General features: G+C 38.7%; 2 protein-coding genes across 2 annotated transcripts; one reads left to right on the plus strand and one right to left on the minus strand.

Moving 5' to 3' along the window:
- The first annotated feature begins 3,038 nt into the window (after nucleotides 1-3,038).
- eif3d (eukaryotic translation initiation factor 3, subunit D) lies at nucleotides 3,039-12,637 on the plus strand. Its single transcript, XM_080044779.1, has 16 exons — nucleotides 3,039-3,121; nucleotides 4,431-4,556; nucleotides 4,953-4,998; nucleotides 5,420-5,556; nucleotides 6,074-6,159; nucleotides 6,674-6,746; nucleotides 7,121-7,236; nucleotides 7,634-7,766; nucleotides 8,187-8,334; nucleotides 8,824-8,954; nucleotides 9,394-9,479; nucleotides 9,641-9,770; nucleotides 10,157-10,299; nucleotides 11,004-11,196; nucleotides 11,799-11,892; nucleotides 12,529-12,637. Exons 2-16 carry the CDS (start codon nucleotides 4,434-4,436, stop codon nucleotides 12,540-12,542), a joined length of 1,653 nt encoding a protein of 550 aa, XP_079900905.1. The 5' UTR covers nucleotides 3,039-3,121; nucleotides 4,431-4,433; the 3' UTR covers nucleotides 12,543-12,637.
- A 6,705-nt stretch (nucleotides 12,638-19,342) lies between these two features.
- On the minus strand, nucleotides 19,343-23,916 carry LOC307262624 (uncharacterized protein). Its single transcript, XM_080043573.1, has 4 exons — nucleotides 23,659-23,916; nucleotides 21,679-22,182; nucleotides 21,476-21,598; nucleotides 19,343-21,330 (listed from the first exon to the last, which is right to left on the minus strand). The coding sequence occupies exons 1-4, from the start codon at nucleotides 23,670-23,672 to the stop codon at nucleotides 20,304-20,306; spliced, it is 1,668 nt and encodes a 555-aa protein (XP_079899699.1). The 5' UTR covers nucleotides 23,673-23,916; the 3' UTR covers nucleotides 19,343-20,303.
- Between the last annotated feature and the right edge of the window lie 466 nt (nucleotides 23,917-24,382).

The raw sequence follows: 24,382 nt of genomic DNA on the forward strand, positions 1-24,382 counted from the left end.
ACGATATGGCACATCTTGATGGCTATTTTTTCTGTCACCATTTTTAATATGGTATTTTAATGACAGTCTCAGGACCTCAAATACGTGGTAAATTGTTGTCACAAAATGAACAGACATTTTTTATTATTCATTGTCAATTCCTCGTAAGGTTAGAGGCAAGCTAGAAGCTAGCTAGCGCTGTCTAGCATTACCCTCTTTGAAAATTACAAATGCTATGTCAATGCAATGTCAATGGATATACTCAAATACTTATTCCACTAAGACAATTGAGACAATCCAATTTATAGCCTTATTATTAATTCAATAACAACAAGCAAGCAAATTAAACAAAACTGCAGAGCAGAAGTCACCTGTGCTAATGGGTAATTCCAATAAAATGCATTTCTCTCTAGCGTGGCACGGCGGCCATAAAGACGGGAAATTGAAATAGAAGCTCCTTACCATAGTCAGAAGACGTTGTCGCATCGGCTCACGTTGCTCTGCCTCCTCACATATTGGCGGTAGCTGGATAGCTGCTGATAGCTGCTAGCATCACCTGTAGCTTGTGTTTCTCCATCTTCCTCCGATTACCATACACTTTCACTTTACTCAAGCACTTGGCCAGTAACAGTGGTAGACATTAATTGCATCTGGATAGCTGCTTCTAGCCCTATTTGATTGCTATAGTAGACTATTAATCACTGACTTTGACGGACAAAAACATATTTAGCTTTCGCTGCACCAGCCTCTCATTCTTTGCTTTTTATCTATTGTTTTTTCGGCACCTCCTTTTCTTTTCCCTTTGTGTATGGCCTACTGTTGTTCTCCACTTTTGTCTTTAAACGGGACTTGATATTGAAGTTGAAAGTAGCTATGCAGTTTGAATGATAAACCGGGTGGTGTCTGGTTTACCGTGAGCATATGCTGCCCTCCGGTGGCCACAGTGAGGAACTACATCACATGTAAAGCTAGCGATGATACAATGCAGCAGCACTTCCCCTTAATCCTTTCAAAATAAAAATGAAGAACCTAACATTAAAACATGAGGCATCGACGTTTCTCACATTAAGGTCGCCCGCAACGCGTAAGTGATATTTGTTTGTAGTTGTAGTTCACAAACCTGACCATCGGAAGAACGTTGAAAATTGAAAATAACCGTTGGTTTTAGTCTACTGGTGTAAAAGCTGTCATCCTAGGCGTATTTAACATCATATTTATGGCTAAAAGTGAGTATTAGTAATATCATATGTAGAAAGCCTCATTATTGTGGTAATTAGAAACAACAGCAACATTAAATACTTGTATTAGATCCATGGTAATAACAACTGTCAAGCTTTTATGTATAGTAATATGCTGCCCTCTTGTGGCCACAGTACGGAACTGCAACGCATGTTAAAAAGCGTCAAGTGACCAGAGGCGATGGCATAAAGATGCTTCCGATGGCTTATACTGACCCAATTGTAGCAATCAGAAACTATTTTTTTAAATTATCTGTAGCAGTTATTAAACTGGTGGTAGATTAATGACCGTCTCGGGACCTCAATGACGTGGCAACTGTATGAAACATTTAGAAAAGTTTCACTTCTTCATTGTAATTTCCTCGTAATGTTAGCTTTAGCCTACTGTTAGGCTAACACTACAAGAAGGTTATCGACTCTAACCTAAAATTAGATATAGGCAAATAAGGTAGTCTTTTACATTTATTTAACTTTGATAAAAAAAATATTAACTATATATTTCAGCCGTTTTGTAGTTATGGTGGTTAGTTAACACTGCAGCTGATCGCATCGGGAATCAAGCACACCACAGTTAGCATAGTATTACGCTTCCGGTTAAACCCGTCAAAATAAAAGGCAGAGAACACAGAGATGTAGTAGCGCACCATGACCACAGGAGGGCAGTGTAAACTCGTGAATATATGCTTAGGAAAATCCCTCAACACTAGTAAGCGTTAGGGCCGACAGACAAACAAATAAATAAATAATTTAGAAAATATTTAGCAATAGAAATACAAATTATTAGTTTAATATAAACTTAAGTTGAAATCTTCTTTCAGTTCGATTTTTTTCTGTATATTTTATCATTCTAAATGTTAAAAAAATGTCTAATGTTGTATTTGCTTGACCGTTTTGTTTCTTGTATACATTCATTATGTTAAAAACATATCTTTACAGTATGATCATCTGACTTCAAGATGATTTTCCATGTATAATTTACCTTACATTATCAATAACATATAAAATGTGTAAAATAAAAAACAAAAACGCTTAGCTATACACTATGGCATACTAACATTTATGTCTAGTCCTTTCTACATTAGATGATAAACCTTTCAAATCAAACTTACAATTGAAACGTGTCAAAATGAACCAACCACATGATGAGACGACAGTGTTTCTAACATTGTGGAGGTCACTTGCAATAGTGTGAACACAGGGTGACCAAGCATTCATAAAAGCAGAATATAATTAATGAAGTTACAATTACAATGAATACTAACAGGAGGACCATCACTTACAATAATTTATTTCTTAAATTAAATTAAATTCAAATGTACTTACAAATTATTAAAAAAATAATGAAAGGGAGGCATGCAATATCTCTTCTTAGAGCTTATGAAGAGATTAATGTGTTTGAAGACCCCTAGCAAAATGGAGATTTACATTATAAGTCTATTTTATTTCAATACATTTATTTATATAAAAAAAACATTTTTACTATTCTATTATACTGTTAAATATTTTACTTTTATACAAATTATCCTTCGTATCCGGTATGCTTTGATATTTTGAGAAGTCTTATTTTCATGTTTCCTTTGCCTTGATATTGTAAAGGAATTCCTTTTCAATAAAAAAAATGAAATGTTAATGTTGAACTTTTAAACAATGACTGTTGCAGACAAAATACACGTTATAATAGATAAATGTCATGTTTATTGTTTTTTTACATAGCTATCTAAAGCATCATGACTACTTTATAACAATTGTAGCATTTATTGTGACATCGGTCTCTGTGAAACGCAACGGCAGGAAGCACTTTTCACTGCCGCGTCACTTCCTTTCTCCGCGCGCTCCGCCGGGTGTTTCTCACGTTAGCCGATCTAGATTTAAAAACGGAGTCTCCAGGCGACCCACCGCTCCCGGTAAGTTTATAACGGAACATCTACATAAGCCTCAAACGTCTGTGTGTTCAGTTCACATGTTCGGATTAATCGCAGCGCGTCCTGGGGTCAGTTCACATGGACTGTCCATCTGTTAGCCTGTTAGCTTAGCATGTTCTTCGCTAGCGCCACCTGGCAAATACCACTAGCACACACACACACTAGCACTACTAGCCACCGTTAGCATGTGACTGTACACTCACACACACTCATACGCACTGCTTACACCCTGTACACCACACTAATGTTGCACTCACTGCTTACACCCTTACGCTATGCTAATGTTGCTAACGTAAGCCAGCTGCTTCTGAAAACTAAGAATATGTCATGAAGGACACAGGGTTTAAAAAGCTCTGTCATAAGACTTAGATCAAGTTTATTTTCTTGCGTTCTTCAGATTGGATCAGATAAGTTTATTTTGTATTTAGTCCAAACCATCAGCACCATGGATCAGTTATAACCCATCAGCGCAGACCTTGTCTTTCTCTCATGGATCAATACAAATCAGCTGGATTTCCGTTTGAATCGATTAAGTTGCTCTGTTTCTAATATAAGTGTTTTTACTCTGTCTGGTTTCACATGCCGTGGAAATGTATGCTTTTATAACTGGTAATTGATTGAAAAGCATGTAGTTGAAAAGGCCTTAACTGACCCCACACAGTGTGACAGTGACCTCCTTATTGTTGGACACATTGTAATAAATGTCTATATGTCTATATATTATCTGATTGAATCACTTTACACTTCCGATCTTAATTTTTTATTTTCTTGTTTGGATCTGTCACTGACAATATTAATCTAGAACCATTTTGATCAGTGTTTAATTCAGTTATTGATGAATAAGAAATGTGGATATTTTCTCTCAGATGTGGGGACATTCTGCTTTCCCTGTTTTTATTCAAGCTTTAAATTCAAACTAACTTCTCCAGGTGTCAGAGAAATTGTGATGAAACTTTTTAATTAATAATGATGACTAGCCCACTGAGCCTATTAGTGTAGTTCATTGGTGGAGGAATGAGCGCTTCTAGTTGCGTGAGACCCTGTGTATCATGGGAGAGAGATAGGTGCAGAACATTATGGTTGTTTTGAGTAATATTAGGCAAACTAAAATTATGAATGTATTAGATGCTTAAGAACACAACATTATCAGGGATACATTTAAGAGCTTAAACTATGTCCAAAGGAAACCCAGACAACCTTTAAGGGGCTATGTTGGGCTCCCTACAATTATTCTACTATCCATAGAACATGAAGAGATTTAGTCACTAAACTGTCTCCCTCTCCACTTCAGGTCATGGCCAAGTTCAACGCCCCGGTCATCCAGGACAACCCGTCCGGCTGGGGTCCATGTGCCGTCCCGGAGAAGTTTAAAGACATGCCCTACCAGCCCTTCAGCAAGGGAGACCGTCTGGGAAAGGTACGTTATCCTAATGTTAAGAGACATGAGTAATCGAGTTAATCTACTTAACAATGTCCGGTTTGGGGCGAATGTGGCTCAGGTGGTAGAGCGGGTCGGCCAATGATCGAAGGGTTGGCGGTTCGATTCCCGCCCTGCCACCTGTGTCATGGTTGTTGTGTCCTTGGGCAAGACACTTCACCCACCTTGCCTTGTGTGAATGTCTATGACTGCTATATGTTTGTGGTAGTCGGAAAGGCCGTAGGCGCTGAATGGCAGCCACGCTTCCGCCACCGGTATGACTGTGTGTGAACGAATGGAACCTGGAACCCTAGAAAAGCGCTATATTAATCCGATCCATTATTATTATTCTTTGTTTTCTTCTCTTTTCCTCACGTTGTGTTTTCTCTCCGTCAGGTTGCTGACTGGACTGGAGCCACTTATCAGGACAAGAGATACACAAGTGAGTGAGACAGGTGTTCGCCCAGATGGGAATCCACCCAAAATGACTGTGCCGTTTATATTTGATTAGATTGACTGTGTGGTGGTAATACACACACATTAAAGCTCCTTTCATCCTGATCACAAACCCGCTAACATCCGGTTCAAATGACAGGTAGACACAGGTATTTATGGCCTTCACCTCCGATCGGCATTGATAAACACGCTGATTTACTGGACAATCAACTATTTTAAGACGGATAATTAAGTCTCCTCATTAAAACATTTTCAAATAACAATCATAACCTCTTTTCAATGCATAGTTTATGGAAGGGTCAAACTATTTTAAACACCATTAGTTGGTTCAATACAATAGCACCTGATCACTGGATGTTTTCAAGTGTATTTCTCAATGTAATTCTGTATTTATTTCGTGTCTCCAGATAAGTACTCGTCCCAGTTTGGCGGCGGCAGTCAGTACGCTTACTTCCACGAGGAGGATGAGACGAGCTTCCAGCTGGTGGACACGGCCAAGACGCAGAAGACGGCCTACCAGAGGAACCGCATGAGGTTTGCTCAGGTAACGCAGCACAATGACACACACTCACTGGATGTCACACGTTGCCTTAAACAGGGGGAGGGTACCCGTGGGGTCTTCAAAGCATTAAAAAAGCATTGAATTTAATATTCTAAAAATAAGGCCATTTAAAGTATTGGATTTCCTTACAAAGGTCTATGTTTTTTTTTTGATTGACCTTGTAGAATAAAATAAATCAGAAACACTTTGTCGAGGTAAGGCCATGGAGAGGGTTTGTTATGTGACAAATAAGCACTTTTTCACACACTATAAAGAGCTATTGTTATATGAATGAGTTTAATGTTTTGTATTAAGAATACTTTGAACTGCGTACAGATTTTCATTTATATCCAGTATGGCCATGATGTTCATTGCATTAAATTACATTTTTTGTGGCATTAAAAAGCTATTCTAAGTTCTTTATTTAAACTAGGACTAGGATTCCTGGGGGTAACCTGCCTAAATGTATCAGTTAATATTTGAGCTTGTCCCATAACTGTCTCACTGTTTGTTTCAACAGAGGAATCTGCGTCGGGACAAGGACCGCAGGAACTTGACTCAGTTCAACATGCAGACGCTGCCGAAGAGCGCCAAGCAGAAGGAGAGGTGAGACTGAAGGAAAAACACATGAAGAAGAAAAATGTCCCGGTGTGAGATCATATCTGCACACTTTCCCTGCGTTCCAAATCGCATACTCTTTCTTTTTTCTATTCTACATACTACATCTGACCATAGAAATAATCTAGTTAGGATGCATTAGGCATACACTTGGGACATACTTTAACTTATTTATTTCATCATAACATTGCGCCTTGATCTTACCTCTTGCTTTTATATCCGTTGCTTCCCCGTCTGTTTTCATATAAAGGCTCCATCGATGTGACGTCACTTCCGGTGCGCACTGGATTATGGGTCAGAATCGCCCAAATAGGATGCAGTTTTCAACACTAATAATCTTGGTCGGATGTAGTAGACACCTGGGTTTTTCTCACCATACTAAATCTGGCCACAAGAATCCGGACATCTTAAATCTTTTTTCTACCATACTGAATAGTAGATAGTATGGGTATTGGAACGCAGCCTTTGTCTTGAGTTTAACTAACGTTTGTGTCTCTTCCAGGGATCGTATGCGTCTGCAGAAGAAGTTCCAGAAGCAGTTTGGTGTCCGTCAGAAGTGGGACCAGAAATCCCAGGTCGGTTCATTGATTTAAACGTGGTGCTGGATTTGCTGGTTGTACCTTTTTAAAAATGATTAACTTCATGTTCTTGATATGAGAATCAGTAAACATGATATGTGATAGAAAAATGTATATGTTAAAATGGGTTTAAAAACGACTGAGACATTTTTATGGACGTTTTTCACCATTTTCTGACATGATGACAAAACAAGACATCAAGTAAAATGAATGAATGAACGAAATCTTTATTCCGAACGATAAAAAAAACGTTTTTTATTCGTTTTTTCAGCTGCATGTATTTGTTGAGTGTGTTCTTGTAGCAGGCTATGTTGTTAACGGTTCTTTTGGATATTTCTCTCCCTTGCGTGTCCATGTTGTCACTGGCCCAGCTGAAGCCCAGGGACTCGTCTGTGGAGGTGCGTAGCGACTGGGAGGTGAAGGAGGAGATGGACTTCCCTCGTCTGATGAAGATGAGATACAACGACGTGGCCGACCCCGAGGACATGTGAGTTACAGCGGCTTTGGCTCTTTGTCGTCAGTCATTAAAGGTGCAGTCAGTGATTCTGGAGAATGCTTGTGGTCAAAATCAGTGAATATATCTCGCCACGACCTGCTACCTGTCCGTACTCTGAGTTCGCTGGAAAGAAAATCTGGTGTTCTCTGAAACGCAGATCTCAACTTCTAAAGCACTTACATAAACTAAACCTTTCATATTCCTTCTTAGCATTATTCTGAAGGTTATTACAGAAATATTTATATTGATTTTGACAACATGCTTTCTCCAGAATTGTTGACTCCACCCTTTTAAGGTCGAAAAATTTCTTGTAAACATGTCTTTGGATGCATTGAGAGGCAGCAATAGGCAGACTGTGCTGAGCTATGGTTGTGTCTGTGTCGTGCAGTGAGTGCTGCGGTGCTTTGGAACACTACGACAAGGCCTTTGACCGCGTCACCACCCGCAACGAGAAGCAGCTCAAGAGCATCAAGAGGATCTTCCACACCGTCACCACCACTGACGATCCCGTCATCCGTAAGGTAGGGAGGGTTTTTTTATTTATTTTTTTATTAACAATATGGCATAAAATGGAGGTTAAAGAAAGTGAGGCAAATGAAGACCATGTTGCCTTCACTGATACCCACCTCCCAAATGAAACAGCAGAGAGAACGTCCAGGTCTAGAGGGGAAAGCCCTGGCACCACTGCGTCTGCTTACAAAGTAAAAGAACAAAAAAACAATATGGCATAATGAACATGAAGAAATTGAATTTTTATTTAAATCAACATTTGACATATGTATATAAAATATTACTCATATTTGACATATATATTTTGACCCCAAAAAAGGGTAATGTTCAAATAATGAGCAAAGACACTCTCTGATATGAAACAGCTGTATAAGGAGTGTGTTGGTTTTGATGTGTTAACGTGAATTTGTTTTGCTCTGTTCTGTTTGCAGCTGGCTAAGACTGTGGGTAACGTGTTTGCCACTGACGCCATCTTGGCCACCCTGATGTGCTGCACGCGCTCAGTCAACTCCTGGGACATCATCGTGCAGAGAGTCGGCAACAAGCTGTTCTTTGACAAGAGAGACAACTCTGACTTTGGTGAGTGTTTGAAACCAGTACAACCCCGGTTTGTAGATCAGGACTCAATTGGTTCAACTTGCAAACCTTCCAAGAACCAGTTAGCTTTTCCCTGGGCTAGAGAGCCATGACATGACGTCACTGTATGCGTCACCGCTCTTAAATCCAGAAAATAAGTACACGATTTTAAAATAAAAATAGCAAGCGAAACATAGCCAAATTTAATTGAGAAGAAGTTACGTTCTTTCTTCAGAGATACACGTTTAAGTAAAAGTAACAAAATATATTACAAAAAAATTACTATTAACAACAACAATTTATCCATAAAGTTACTCAAGTAATTATAACGGAGTGCCCACCTCTACAGTTTTACAAAAAATAAGACGGTAAGCCACCCTACCTGCAGTATACCAGTAGTATACCTTTTCCACTAACTGTATTGATGCAGGAGCTTTACGTTTCACCTCCTTGTTGTCTCTTTAACACTGACCTGTAACTTGTTCCTCTCAGATTTGCTGAGTGTGAGTGAGACGGCCAACGAGCCACCGCAGGACGAGGGAAACTCCTTCAACTCTCCTCGTAACCTGGCCATGGAGGCAACTTACATCAACCACAACTTCAGTCAGCAGTGTTTACGCATGGTAAGACTGCTACACACCCCCTATAACCCTCTGTTTAGCCTTTTATTTAACAGACAGCTACAAGTTACACATTCCTTTGGTTAGGTTTCCAACAGTCCAAAAAGAAAATTCCATTTCCCAGGCCTGAAAATGGTTTGGGAAAAGTTTTGAGTCTACTGCTTATTTCTGCTAGTGTTTTATAGTTACGCGAAATAGTTCTTTGCATTACTATTTTTTTAAATCTTGTTTGCTTGCTTATTTTAAAGAATAATCTGGCAAACCTACTTCAAGCTACTTAAATAAGGTGGTACAAATTTGGTACAATATAAAAGTTTTGAAAAATGATTGGTAAAAATGTGTGAACTTGTATGCTCCTTTTGTGGGCTCGTAAACATAAATGGATCCCTATAACTCCCTAAATGGAATTATTTTATATCTTTTTTTTTTTTTTGTTGTTCAGGGTGGAGACAGGCACAAGTTCCCCAACCCCAACCCATTTGTGGAGGAGGATGCGGACAAGAGTGAGGTGGCATCTGTAGCCTACAGGTGAGCACTGAGCCTTGCTGGTTGGTTTACAGTCACTTCACACAGACAACTCTACAAGCCTGTACAAAGGTTAACATAAAGTTGCTTCGATGAGCTCAAGATGAGCCCCTTAAAATGGTAATACAACTAAATAATACGTAATGAATGATGATTTTTTTCAGGTACCGTCACTGGACGCTTGGAGAAGACATTGAGCTGATTGTGCGCTGTGAGCACGATGGAGTGATGACCGGAGCCAACGGAGAAGTGTCCTTCATTAACGTCAAGACCCTCAACGAGTGGGACTCCAGGGTGAGGGCAGACACCAGGGCGTTAGTCTGACAGTAGTTGGGTTCCTATCACACTGTTGTTATGCACATTTTTAAAATATTGCATCAGAAAAGCGTGATGGAAATGCCAAAATATGAAGAAATAAAAGATTATCTCATTCACAAATGGTTGAAAAAGTGAAGGCTACCTTTACCAACTTCTTAAAGGAAACGCACCTCATTATTTATTTTTATTTTTTGCAAACTTTCACAATATTTGCTTCACATTTTTATGGAAACCCGGCTATTGTCTGATGTCCACCTTCACTCTCTTGTAATGGTGTAGATCCAGCTGCTGTGTAGTGAAACTGTGTCTGTTTTTCGAGAATATTCAGTTTTATTAAAGAACGCTCTTGGTTTTTCCATCAGAGTTGTAACGGAGTGGACTGGCGTCAGAAGCTGGACTCTCAGAGAGGAGCCGTCCTGGCCACCGAGCTGAAGAACAACAGCTACAAACTGGCCCGCTGGACCTGCGCTAGTATGCTGGCTGGATCCGAGTACCTGAAACTGGGGTAAGAACACACACTCAAGGGGGTCTGTTGGAGGTAGAGATGGAGGCCAGATCACATGTGTAGGATTTAGCTTAACAGAGCTGTGTTATAGATTCTTCTGCAGCATCACAAAAGAACGACACAATCAGTTAATGTTGGTAGTGTGATGAGAAATATTGCATATTTTATGTCTCTTGCATAATACTATTTCTCATCACAATATTTTATTAGTATTCATAACTTATTACACTCAAACTTATGCAGTCTAGTACAACTCTCCTGCAACCACAATTAAGATTATAATGCCAAGTGTTTGTTGAAACGGTTTTTTAGTTAGTGTTAAAATCCTCTCTATGATCATTTTGGAGGCTTTAGTGGGACTGTATTGCATTACACAGACAGGGTTTTTGTATTGGTTAGCTAATTCTCAGTGTCTAATGCAGTACAGTTCACTGACTCGACAAACTACATTCTCCAAAATGATACTACAGTTGAATCATCACCTTAATTTTCAATATTTGATCAAGTTTTATTTTTAATGCATTTGTTTAAAATCCTTGAAACAATGGTTTTACTCATTCGTCCCAACCCCCATTCATATCTGTACTCTGCCACATTCTTCCTGTCGTAAAGAATCCCTCGTCGTAACTAAGACAATATGCTCATATTTTAAGAGACAAAGCCAAACTTAATTAATTTGCGTCTGGCTGTTGTTTTTTCTCCAGGTACGTGTCTCGTTACCACGCCAAGGACTCAGCGCGTCACGTCATCCTGGGCACGCAGCAGTTCAAGCCCAACGAGTTCGCCTCGCAGATCAACCTGAGCATGGAGAACGCCTGGGGAATCCTCCGCTGCGTCATCGACATCTGCCGCAAGCTGGACGAGGGGAAGTACCTCATCCTCAAGGACCCCAACAAGGTCAGCCGCCATTTTCTTTTCTTTTCTTTTTAAGATTTTTTATTTATTTTTTTCATTTATTGGGCTAGTTTTGGAGAGACAAAGTTGAAATAGGGCAAAGAGGGGAATGTCATATAGAAAACGACCACAGGCTGGATTCGAACCGGGTCTGCTGCAAAGACCACTGAGCCTCTATGGGGGATGAGCTTACCACTACACCAAGAGCGCGCCCCCAGCAGTCACTTTTTAGTCACAAAAGACTATGTTGAGCTGATGCTTTGCAGAGGTGTAAATCGCTGGTTTCATCACAATACGATTTTTTTGTCAAAATCAGTGAATATCTCCTCATGATTCGCTCCCTGTCTGTACTGTGTGCGCCCTGAAAATAATTCATTGCCCACACCGTACAGACAAGAAGCCAACAGTGAATAGATATTCAGTGATTTTGACAACAAGCTTTCTCCAGAATCACTGACTACACCTTTTTTAAAGATGGCTATATGCATCGATGTTTTAGGCGTTGCATACAGCTCGAACGTTCGCCAATGAATAGATACATCGATTTATATTGTTGTATCGTTCAAACCCTAATCATTTGTCGTGTGTTTTTTCTTGGTCAACAGCAAGTGATCCGGGTTTACAGTCTGCCTGACGGAACCTTCAGCTCTGATGAAGAGGAGGAGGAAGAGGAGGATGAAGAGGATGCAGAGGAAGAAGGTGAGATTCAGTTGTTGCTGCTTTTACTTTGCATGTGACGTACTTTGATATCATTTACAGTTTGAGCCCTGTTTTTTGGATTCTTATAAGTTAAATGTGAAATGTTTGGCATCAATAAACATTGTATTGTTTAAAATATTAAAAAACTGCGATTTTTCATCCATGGCATAACATTTTTTTTTTTACTTTTGGGGTTGAGCAATACATTTCATTAATTAAAAATGTATTTATTTTACTTTGTAAAATATCTTGTTTTAAAAATCTACTCACTTCACTATCAAGTTCAAAACTTAACAATGCAATTTTCATTATCAATGCTGAACTATTTTGAACTTGAAGTTCTAAAAATATATTTCAGTCATGTTTTTCTTGTTGCATTTTCTTGAAATTCTACATCGTGAAATATCCCCAAGCATGCAAAATAAGTTTATGTTTTAGCCTTATTTCCCTCCAATGAACTTGGATTAAAATGTATATTAATTCAAACATCCTTTTATCTTTTACGTTACTTTTCTTGTCTTTGTATAAATGTGGTGCTCTTTTCTGGGCTTTACAGTTATCTGAAAACATAGATCTGTTTCTGTATGAATCCTGTTTTGTTTACTGAAACTTTTTTTTTCTCCAATTTATTTTTAGAAGAAGAGATTTGAAGTGTGGACCAAAGCAAGCCTTCACCCGACGTAAAGAAACACAATATAATTCCTTTGGACATTTAATAAAGCAAGAGATTGGCCATCTAAATGTGTCTTCGGCTCATGTGTGTTTATTTATCAAAACATTAGACATAACCCATTTCAATGAATACATCTTGTGCTACATATTAACAAAATTTACCAAATTCACATAAACTCGAGGCTTAAAACATAAAAGAATCAAACGCATACATATTACTGTTTATTAATATATATGCTCAGAGTGTACATTCATTTAAATGTATTTACTCGTATAGCATTTTCATCAAGACAGGATTGCAGAAGAGATTTGCATTGCAACAAAATAAACATTTGACCGATAAGCAAAACACATACACCACTTATTTTGAAATAGCAGATTCAACTGATCACATTCCATAAAGCAAAAAACATTTGTTTTCATATCTTTTTTTAGGATAATGTTAACTTAACATTAAAGGCTTCAAATGGCTCTTCTAAAGTTAACTAACATTGCAATCTTGCTTTCGCACACAATTTCAGTTAAAGCATTTGTTAAATACATACATATTAGAAATCTTCACATGACAAAAGCTACGATATATAGACTTTGACAAGGAAAGAAAGAGGTGGAATTCGTGTTTTCTGCTTCTCTATGTTTCCAGATGTCCCACCCTGGGACGCAAACAGACTTTAAAGGGGTTTCAGGGGCTCAACTCCCCTGTACTGTGTGCAGGCAGCCAGGAGGCCTTACTTTTTGGTATAATGATAATTTTCAAACAATGCCCCTTAACTGTGTTATAATAAGCACATACCGTGACCTGTTGTAAGCTATTGTTTAATATCTAAGTAACACAAGATAGATATCTTTGTTTTTGCAATTTAGATGTAAATTCCAAGAACTGGTATATAAATCAGTGATTCTTGAGAAGTGGGACAAAACAGGGTGCAATGTTGAAAAAATACAAACTTAAATTACATGTATGTATCCAACATATACTAAGTTACTGAGCTAAGGTTTGACACAACCGCCCAGCTTTTGTCTTTTTTAATCAAAATTTACTTTTTACCTTGCTTCTCCTTTTTAGCTTGCCATTCCTTATTTTGTGTCAACTCCGTCAGACACCAAAAAACACAAATAAACGTTCCCTCATTTTATGCTAGACCCATGAGATGTATAGTGATCACAAATATTCACCAAAACTGATAGACACAAAAAAATATTTTCAAAATGTATATGAATATACATGTTTTTGATTTCTGACCGTGTTGACATATTTAACGTTTCTTAAAGGTGCAGTGTGTAATATGACATCATCAAGAAAGTTCTACAAAGTTCTAGAATGCAACACTCCCTGGGTAACCCCAACCCTTTCGAATAATAACAGAAGCTACAGTGGCCTTCAAGGACAAGAACAATTCTAAATTTTAAACAATGCACCTGATGACATTCCAACTATGACACTTTCAAGATGGCGGCACTAGGCCTTGGTCCAAAATATGCAGAAATATGGACATATAAGAGACCCTTTCTAAGGGAAAAATAAATAATAATAAAAAAAAAATTCAGCTATTATGCACTAAATTAAATGTACTTATGGATATTATAATTACTTTCTACAAAATCTGCTAGGAAATAAAACCCAAAATGCTACACACTGCAGGTTTAAACATAACAAATAGAGTTTTTCTAGTAGCAGTTTGGTTTTTCTGTTGATGATAGGTGCTAGTATGAACTACTTCAGGAAAATACAATTATCGAAACATTTCATATAACTTCTTCAGAAATTGTAAGTCGGTGTTGACGTATGATGGTTGTGACGCAGGACTTTCAAGATTTGTAATGTAAAATATTCTAAAACTACAACACTAATCAGAGCCTGTCTGACTCTAATGTACTCTGCACAGATAGCTTGTGACAACAGGTCCTTCACGGAGACAGCTGCCCCTCATATTGCCTGATTTTATTAAATTTTAATGAAATGTCTGATGGTGGTGACAAAAAGTGTCCCCCCACTTAGAAACCTTATAAAACATGAATATTTTGTAGTAAAACATTTTTTATTGATATGAGAGATTATTTAGTGTTGCCTTTGATGTAAAAATATCTTTTTAATCATTAAAGTACATTTTTAATAGGTGTTATTGCATATGAAAGATTGAAACCTTCTCTGAGGACACACTGTTTTTGACGTCATGAGAAGATAACAAGTGTCATAAATTTGACATAATAATAAAATTTAATTTAAGGGGATAATTGTGCTCCAGACATTCTATTCTTAATCCCTAATAACATCTACAATTTTAAATATTTTTATTTTTAAAGATAACAGCAGTTACATTTTGTCCCAGCCTTTTGTCCCGGTTCTCAAGAATCACTGAAATCTGATTCTTTCATCACCCCTCACCTCCACTCAAGCCAAGACCACCAAACCACCATAACTGGGATAGAAAGTGGCTGGTGGGAGGTGCTATTAATTTTTTTTAAAGAAAGAAGAAGAAGCAACACAGCAAAAACAAAAAACAAAGCACCCTAGAAAAAGCACTTTCTCTGAGGGGATCTTCCTGGTGTCAGTAGACCTTCGCTCATGCAGTCATAGGTTGTCTCCAACAGTCCATTTCTGATTTTTTGTTGCCATGCTCCTTCTAAAATGGAGTGTCCAGGACAGCTTTGTTCTTCCCTGATGCCACCAGACCTTCTCTCAGGGAGTCGTGGATCTTCTGCCATGCGTCCATCTCTGAGCTCCAGAGTGCAGCTCTGGCTCTGATGAACTGGGAGACTTCAGTCTCGCTGCCTCTGGCCAAACTGATGCTGTCTTTACAGATGAAGAAGATATCCATGCCAAGGAAAAGAGCATTCAATGCGATGGAAAAGACCCTGGCTGACTTGGAGAGGGCAAGGGAACCTTTGGCTGCTGCCTGACCAATATCTGGGATTTCTGAGGCGACCCTGGGAACATTACTTAATGCTTTACCTTCCTGGACCGTCCCCTTGCCAGTAATTGCCAATACCTTTAAAGCAGAGGCATCTTCAGCAATTGATATAATTCCACTTCCAATAGAGCGAGATTTATCCAACAACTTTAATACTTTGCTATACTCTGCTTTCAATTGAATGGTAGTGTCTAATTGGCCGGTCACCTGTTCCAGACAAGCCTGGAGAGCCTGAACATCCTTCATGAAGCTCTGTAAGACTTCTTTGGCTTTCTTTGTATGTGTAATGTTTACTCCAATCTCTGTAGCTGTGGTAACAACACTGTTGACTCCACTGGTTACTCCTATTGCTGTTCCACCTATGATCAGACCTAGAGACACTCCAAATGTTACAGGAATTAATGCCAAACCAATGATTAAAAGCACACCTCCAGCTACCCCAACTGAGCTGCTTACCACACTGGAGATCTTTGCCCCCTTATTCATCCTGTCTAGCTTAACAGCATTCTCCTCGAGATATTTTAGAAACTGCAGCATCCTCGGCTGTCGCGTGCTGAACTCATTGATGAAACCAGAACAAGACACTCCTTGGAACAGGAACACCATCCTAAAGTTTGGGTCCATCCTTATGAAGAGGAAAGAGAAATGGATAAAATGGAACATGAGGAGAGAAGTTTCAAAAAGCATTCTGTAATTTTGAATGTTTAAGTGAGTAAGTGAGTGTTAATAATGTATCTGCTGTGGTTTAGAAAAGGGTCTAAAACATACTATAGCTTGGTTGGTACTGTGGCTGTTTTTCAATGAAGCCATAACTTCAAAATTGTACTAACAACATATTTGGCCAAATCAAATTGTACATGGTTAAAGCTTACCTCATTTTAGCAAGCTGTTCAATGTGACAAAGCATCCTTTGTATATCATCTTCAGTCAAGTCCACATTGATAACAATATGAGTTTCTTTGATGTTTTTCAGGTAAAAGTCAATGTCAGAGCTGTGAAAGACAAAATTACTTTAAATGATACTGAAGGTTCTGTAAAGTGTATCTTGCAAAAAAGGTACTTTATGTTATAACAATAAAAACAAAGTGTGCTGTTTATGTAATGTCAGTTTACCATTTCTCCAAGTTGTCACAGATTATCTGGGTGGTCTGTATGTATTGGTCCAGCTGATATGCCAGGACTTCCACATTCTGAAGTCTGGGAGAGAAGAAGACACTTGCATCTCTTTTAAACTTCAGGAGCAGAGGGCAGATTAGCCGTGCAGCAACGATGAGATGTTGAACATGTTCAAGGCAGATCTCTTCGGGCAGATGTAACATCTGGTTCTCTCCATCAAACACATGAAGTGAAGTGACCGCCAGCTTCTCCACTGCATCCAGGAAGCAGTCCAGCTCACCCAGAGTGTCCTTCAGCACAGCAGCCAGGTCAGGTTGGTTTATTTTGTTTTTGATCTTTTTCAACTCTGTCTTCCTGGCACCCATCCATGTAGAGATCGTCTCACAGAATCCTTTCACTATGTTGATGTCGATGAATGTATTTGTGATGTAGTCGTCAAAGACCTTCTGCAGGTTCTCTCTGTAACACAAAACACCAATATCCCATGTTTGGTATCTTCCTTGATAAGCAATCAAAGACATGGTGAAGAGGGCCCAAAGGCCCTTCAGTATAAAACAAGTACAGCTTAGTTAGGCTTTCTTTGAATCATATGGCCATGTGTCATGTTTATTAGATACTTTTGTAAGTATGATTATATGACAATAGTGAAATATTGAAAATGTTTTGCACAGTTAAAAAAATAATTAGCTGATGCTGTGTGCTGTAAAGGCTCGGTATACAAGCTGGTTCCTTTCATAGAAATAGGAACAGGAATCTATCTCCAGGGAATGAGAAGGTGGACTCTTTGTAATATAAGTGTCTGAGACAAAGGCTCCGCCTGTTGTCAATAAACTGGTTACTGAGTGTACATTATGGAAGTAAATTAGTGTCATCGGATTTTGAAAATAAAAAGCCATTGAATTTTAAGCACTGAATATTTATGCATTGAAATAACGTATCTGAATTTTTTGCAGCATTGAAATAATGTATCTGAATTTTTTGCCTCTGAATTTAACTCATTACATTTTAAACAACTCATTTTCACCTTTATTTTATAATTTTCTCAAATTCAAAATCAAATATTCAACGTTAAAAAATTCAACGTGCCAAATTCAACTGCAAAGTCCCATGTATGAAATTCAGAGTAAAACTTTGGGGACCCAAGGAAGAGCAATCGATCATAGATGCTAGATCGCGTTCAACAAAGAGAGCAAGTGGGAATATTAGCTTGTTGCCTTTGATTCCCCTGACTGATGCAGGAAGGCAAATCAGGTTTTAGCCATGTCAAACGGCAACACAAGTAACGATGGTGCTTGGGTGAGTGAGTACAAACATGTTTCTATATAGGGAAGAATATAATGGCTAGCAATGGCAAAACATTCAGATACGTTATTTCAATGCATAAATATTCAGTGCTTAAAATTCAATGGCTTTTTATTTTCAAAATCCGATGACACTCATTTACTTCCATAGGTACATTCCACTAACAGCTGTCAAAGACATTGAATCAGTACACTATCAGCTGTAAGGCCCCTGTATTCAATGTAACCTGCCATATAAAGGGAAAACAAAACAAAACTTTGTAGGAATTTGAAAAATCTGAATGCGCCTTAGCCAACAAAGTAAAACATAAAAAAAAAAAAAGTTTAATGGGAGGAGAACCAATGTGAAAAAAGACACACGGAAGAGGCTTTTCTGTTCAAAACCTAAAGGTATCACATTTCTCTCTCTCTCTCCTCACTCTGTCTGAACTGAAGTATCTGCAGTATATGTTAAGACTGGCAGGTTATGGACAGCTAAGAGCCAACAACTAACAGTGAACACACAACAATACATAGCACAACACACAAATACAAAATCACCACCCTGGTGTACATCAAGCACAGATTAGTTACAACACTCAATATCAATGAGTAATAGTGACACTACTGACAGAACAGACCTCAACAGGAGAACAGGAAAAATGAAGCCGCAAATTCAGAACATAATCAAACAAAAATTAATTCACGTTTTTGTTTTCCTACATCAATAGGGAGCAGTGAGCTATACAATTATGATCGCAAAATACTGTACACCTTTACACTTAACAGAAAGCCATTTTCAGAACTGTATTAAGTCTTGTTTAACTTGCATTCACGTACCCGTGTAGTTAAGTAAAAATAAATGTAAACTTACCTTGACATTTTCACACCTCTTCTTTACAGTGCCGACCGTTATTTCCAGGTTTACATGAAAAAAATTGAGATTCTCAATGTGTTCTCTAGTGTCACAGAGCCAGACAAAGTACAGACCTTTGGACCCCACTGTGTATTTATGATACTGACGTTATCAAGGTAACTCTTTATATTTCCAGGAGTGGCTGTGATGCCTCCACACCAAACAGAGTCTGTCACTTCTGTACTGAGCACAAAGAAGCATTATGAGACTATAATATGGGTCGCAGATTAGGAGTGTAGGACCAGGATGCTATGTAAATAAAAGGTAAAGGTTGGGCTGAAAAGCTCATAGACAATAGGTATAAAAAAAAATGAGAAACATTCAAATACTTCAAATAGCAGCATAGCTCCAGTGGTTGAAAGTAACTATGTACATTCACACAGGTACAGTACTTCAATACAATCGTTCTGAGTTATATATTTTCCCTTTATCCCACTACATGTATTTACCTTAGTTACTTTGCAGATTACCATCAACAATACACATTATGATAAACAAATAAATATGACAAATTGTGATTATTGAACATCAAGTTTTATTGATCCATTGTGGGAATTCACAACTCCACCTTTACCAGCTGCAACATCAAAGTGAAGTACATATTAAGGCATAAATAAAAAAGTATTCATTAATATGATGTACAGGATCATTCTGCATACTAAGTACTTTCACTTTTGGCACTTTTAAGTATCTTTACATTGTCAGGAAGCTCCCTTCAAACTTCATCATAGCAACAGTGAGAGACATACACATTTAAAGTGGCAGTTGACTACTATATTTGTGTCTCAAAAAAGAGAAAACATTAATGTATATTGGATATTAACACAATATTTCAGATAAATAAAGACAGTTTGGTCACCATAGGCACAATTCAGATATTGAAGAAGAACAAGAACAGAGGTAAGTCTGTAAATCAAAAAATACTATAAAATAATATAAATAAAATAGAAAATAAGATTAGACAAGTAATATATACAGTACACATGACTAGTGTTGCACTTAGCTCATGCTCTGCTGTCAAAGTACATGCAAGTAAAACTATACCACTTAATATAACCATACACCAGAATAGTATACAATACAGAAATATAAATTGATGTTTTTATATAGAAAAAGTTATATAAATTATCACGTTTTTTATTTTGTTTATCATCATGTCAAGTTCGTATTACTAAATTACATATAGTAGAGTTTAGGTTTCAAAAATGTCACAAGTGCTTTTAAGTTAAACAAGTTGACTCAATAACTTGGATCCTGTCAGAAGGTGTACAGTTGTTTCAGAATGACTCAGACACATTTTAATTATATTAAATGCTGAACAGTATTATTATAAGCAGAGTTTGATTTCCAAATACATTAAATGGATCTCATATCTGATATTTTGATTTGTATTTAACCTTTATACCCATCATACTCAATCTCATTGAGAGACGGGGTCTCATTTTCAAGAGAGACTTGTTCATCATACCGTCAGCGTTGGCAGAAAGGCACACAGTTATCTCGGCTCACTGAGCTCTACTGAACTACACAACCAGTTTCTTCCGTCAGAGTTTCATCCACTTCGTCAAATGCCGTTTCCATTTCTGTTTCCGTTTCACTGTCTCTCTTCATCTCCTCCTCTGGGTAAAATGGAGTCTCCAGGACAGCTTGGTGTTTCCCTGATGCCACCAGACCTTTGCTCAGGGAGTCGTGGATCTTCTGCCATGCGTCCATCTCTGAGCTCCAGAGTGCAGCTCTGGCTCTGATGAACTGGGAGACTTCAGTCTCACTGCCTCTGGCCAGACTGATGCTGTCTTTACAGATGAAGAAGATATCCATGCCAAGGAAAAGAGCATTCAATGCAATAAAACCGACCCTGGCTGACTTGGAGAGGGCAAGGGAACCTTTGGCTGCTGCCTGACCAATTTCTGGGATCTCTGCGGCGACCCTGGGCACATTACCTAAAGCTTTACCTTCTTGGGCTACCGCCCCGCCAGCTCTAGCAATCAATTTCTCGCTTTTTAACATTTTAGCCGCAGAGACCGCATCAACAAGTGAATCAATACCTTTTGCAATAACACCAGCTTTATAAAGCACCTTGCCTATTCCTAGAGCCACATCTATCTCGTTTGTTTCCCTTTTCATAACCTCCTCCAGACAATCCTGGAGGATCTGAACATCCTCCATGAAGCTCTGGAAGACTTCACCGGCTTTCTTCTGACACGTACTGTTTACACCGATCTCTGTTGCTGTGGTAACAAGACTGTTGACTCCACTGGTGATTCCCAGCCCCACCCCGGTCATCGTCAGGGCGAGAGAGACTCCAGCTGTGAACGGGATCAACGCCAAACCAACGATAGACAGCACACCCCCAACTGCCCCCACTGAGCTGCCTACCACACTGGAGATCTTTGCCCCCTTATTCATGCTGTCTAGCTGAACAGCATTCTCCTCCAGTTCATTTAGAAACTGCTGCATCCTGGGCTGTCGCTCGCTGAACTCACTGATGAAACCACAACTTTGATCCTGGAACAAGAAAACCATCCGGAAGTTTTGGTTCATCCTGGTGAAGAGAAAAAAGGTCAAGATTGAATCAATGAGAGGAAACATCTCAACGTTTAGCATTAGGGCAGAAGGATTCAGGGACAATAATGTGGAAATGGTTAAAGTAGTTTGGGGCCGAAAAAATATGCATGGGTAATGCTTACCTGATTTCATCGAGCAGATGAATGTGATCAAGCATCCTTTGTGTGTCGTCTTCAGACAAACCCACATCGAGGTCTACCAGATCTTCAATTGTGGTCAACTTTAGGTGAAACTCAGTTAAAGAGCTGTGAAAGACACAGTTACACTTACTTCCTAGAAAGAGACATTACATTTGGAAAATGTACATTATTATGAAGAAGTTTACCTTTTCTCAAATTTGTCACAGATTATCTGGGTGGTCTGTATGTATTGGTCCAGCTGATAAGCCAGCACTTCCACATTCTGAAGTCTGGGAGAGAAGAAGACACTTGCATCTCTTTTAAAATCCAGGAGCAGAGGGCAGATTACCCGTGCAGCAGAGATAACAACCTGAACATGTTCAAGGCAGATGTCTTTGGGCAGATGTAACATCTGGTTCTCTCCGTCAAACACATGAAGTGAAGTGACCGCTAGTTTCTCCACTGCATCCAGGAAGCAGTCCAGTTTCTGCAGGCCCATCAGAGTGTCCTTCAGCACAGCAGCCAGCTCCTCCTGCAGCTCTGCACGCTTGCTGGTGTTCTCGGCCCTGACTATAATATCCATCATCATGTTTAACTCCGACTCCCTCCCAAGCATCCATTCAGAGACCCTCTCACAGAATCTAAGCACTGTGTCAATGTTGATGAGGGTGTCTGCGGCGTAGATGCTCAAGGCCTCCTGAAGTTCTTTCCTGGAATGACAGAACAACAGTTTGAATATTGTTTTGAAATCTCACGTTCAATCCACTGAACCATGGAACTACTGAGCTGTTCCCATCTGGCAGACGCTACAGAGCTACCAACACAGGAAACCCCAGTCTCAGCAAACTAAATAAACCAAAAAATATTTTTAAAAAACAGATTCAATTCTGCAATCCTCCAAGCACTTTAAATCCTTTTTTGTTGTATCCCTATGCAATGACAATAAAAGCTTTCCTATTTTCCTATTGTGGAATTTGTCTCACATTGCAAGTTCTAATGTGTCTCCAACCTTTGCTCTGTGAAAGTGCATGAGAGATTTGGCAGAAATGACCACCACTCCGCCATTGCTGACAAATAAATCTGGGCATTCTGCCAGAGCCTCTGTTTGAGGTCATTGTTACCATTTCTTGGTTTGGCTCAGTTAACAGGAGGCCCACTATCTGTCTGCCCACAAGACAAGTGTCAGCATTTCTTAAAGCTATAGTGTGTAACCTCTGTTGCACGCACCCATGAGGATTTCAAATTATTTATTACAATGACACTGTTGTTGCATATACATGATGTAAGCCCTCATTGATCTTGATTTTATTCCTTCTGCTGTACATCCAGGTAGAATCAACTACTGAAACATTTGATGGGCACTCCTCCTTGAGCTCCTGTGCCAGTTTAGGGCGGTGACACCAGTTTGTAAACACTGAAATACTGAGAAATACTTTTGAGAAGCTAATAGGTTTTACCAAGTTTGTGTCAACTCATTTGGCAATGGCTTGAATCTAACCGTTATCATTCGTATGGAAAAGTTACGCACTATAGCTTAAAGAGTTGTGCTTCACCTGCAAAATGTCACTAAAAGACACAGAAAACAACAGCAAAAGACAGACAAATAGGACTACGAAGAGTTGCAGGCCAAAAAGGTTTGGACCCACTGGTCTTTGTCTAAAATCATTCAAGTTGTATCACTGTTCATGTTTTTAGTTGCATTTACACAACTTGACCAGCAGGTGTCGGCAGCTCACATGTGTTCACCATGTTTTCACATAAACGAAACAACAAATCAGCTGTTTGGACCATCGAAAGAGAACATTCTATATATGTTGGGTACAATAATTTGCTGCGTAATACGTTGTAAGATGTAAAAATTATATTAAATTGATGATGAATAAAATTACTGAGCTAACCAACGCTAAAAGCAGGTGTTTAGTTATCTTTGTTGCCTTCGTTTTCTAAAATGCAACATTCTAAAAGCACAAACTAAAAACTATCAAATAGTCTAGGCTATATGAGCATTAAAATGTCAAACATCTTCATAAAATAATATCAATTGTGTTGTGTTCAATGTTTCAGGCAAAGGTCTGTATAAGCAGTGTACACACTTTGTTTAGCCTATTTCACACTTTGCTGTTGCTAGGCTATTGGCTCTTCTTGCATTTTCTATGCCAAAATACATCAAAATTCAAACTGTTTACCTTGCCGTCGACATGTCTCCTCGCTTTAAGCTGTCTTCAGTTCCTTATTGACGCCTCGTCGTATCTGCGTGGTTAAGAATAGTATGACCAACACTGAAAATTTTATCATGGCTATGAGGTTTCGTTTTCCTTTCCAGACGTCACCTAGCTAAACCACACCACACCCTCTATATAACCGAATGAGAGGCTCGTTATCAGGTCAGCTTATTCAGGAAACTGTGCGCGTTAGCACACCTTTATAATTGGTCCATGGTTGGCAAAAACAACGTGATGAGAGTCAGCCTACAGCACACGTTATCATTTGCAAAGTTTATTTCCTGATGTTGCCTTCATTGAGTGTCGGAAATGTAGGCTTCACCTCCGCACCAGATAATAAGGAAAATAAAATAAAGTTTTGGCGAGCACAAGTGTTAGGGTGTGAGTGAGAGTGCACTGGGCAACTGAAATGAAGGATCATACCAAATCTCTGCGTTTTATTCCCCTTTTGTATACATTTATTTGTTTTTTAGTGCATTTGCATGACATTAAACCCAAATCTTCTCAAGTAGGCCTATGTTATCAAGTCAACCTGCAGCTATTATTAATATAACATCTGGAAATGATGCACGACCGAATTGCTGTCCCCCATTTTAAGTCTTTAGACGTTTTTATTGGTTACAGTTACCATTTAAAAAATAAAATAAACATTTGATGTTCTGCTAATGTTAGGTTTGATGGAGGGGAA

This window comes from Ammodytes marinus, assembly GCF_949987685.1.
Source record: "Ammodytes marinus genome assembly, chromosome: 16".
NCBI lineage: Eukaryota > Metazoa > Chordata > Actinopteri > Uranoscopiformes > Ammodytidae > Ammodytes > Ammodytes marinus.

What these genes read in the sequence shown, in the direction of transcription:
- LOC307262624 (XM_080043573.1), bottom strand. An exon ending in TGTGACAAATTTGAGAAAAG is followed by an intron (nt 21,599 to 21,678) that starts GTAAACTTCTTC and finishes TGTCTTTCACAG; the next exon opens with CTCTTTAACTGAGTTTCACC. An exon ending in CATCTGCTCGATGAAATCAG is followed by an intron (nt 21,331 to 21,475) that starts GTAAGCATTACC and finishes TCTCTTCACCAG; the next exon opens with GATGAACCAAAACTTCCGGA.
- eif3d (XM_080044779.1), top strand. Translation starts at nt 4,434, where the DNA reads ATGGCCAAGTTCAACGCCCCGGTCATCCAGGACAACCCGTCCGGCTGG. An exon ending in AGTGGGACCAGAAATCCCAG is followed by an intron (nt 6,747 to 7,120) that starts GTCGGTTCATTG and finishes TCACTGGCCCAG; the next exon opens with CTGAAGCCCAGGGACTCGTC. An exon ending in TCCGAGTACCTGAAACTGGG is followed by an intron (nt 10,300 to 11,003) that starts GTAAGAACACAC and finishes TTTTTTCTCCAG; the next exon opens with GTACGTGTCTCGTTACCACG.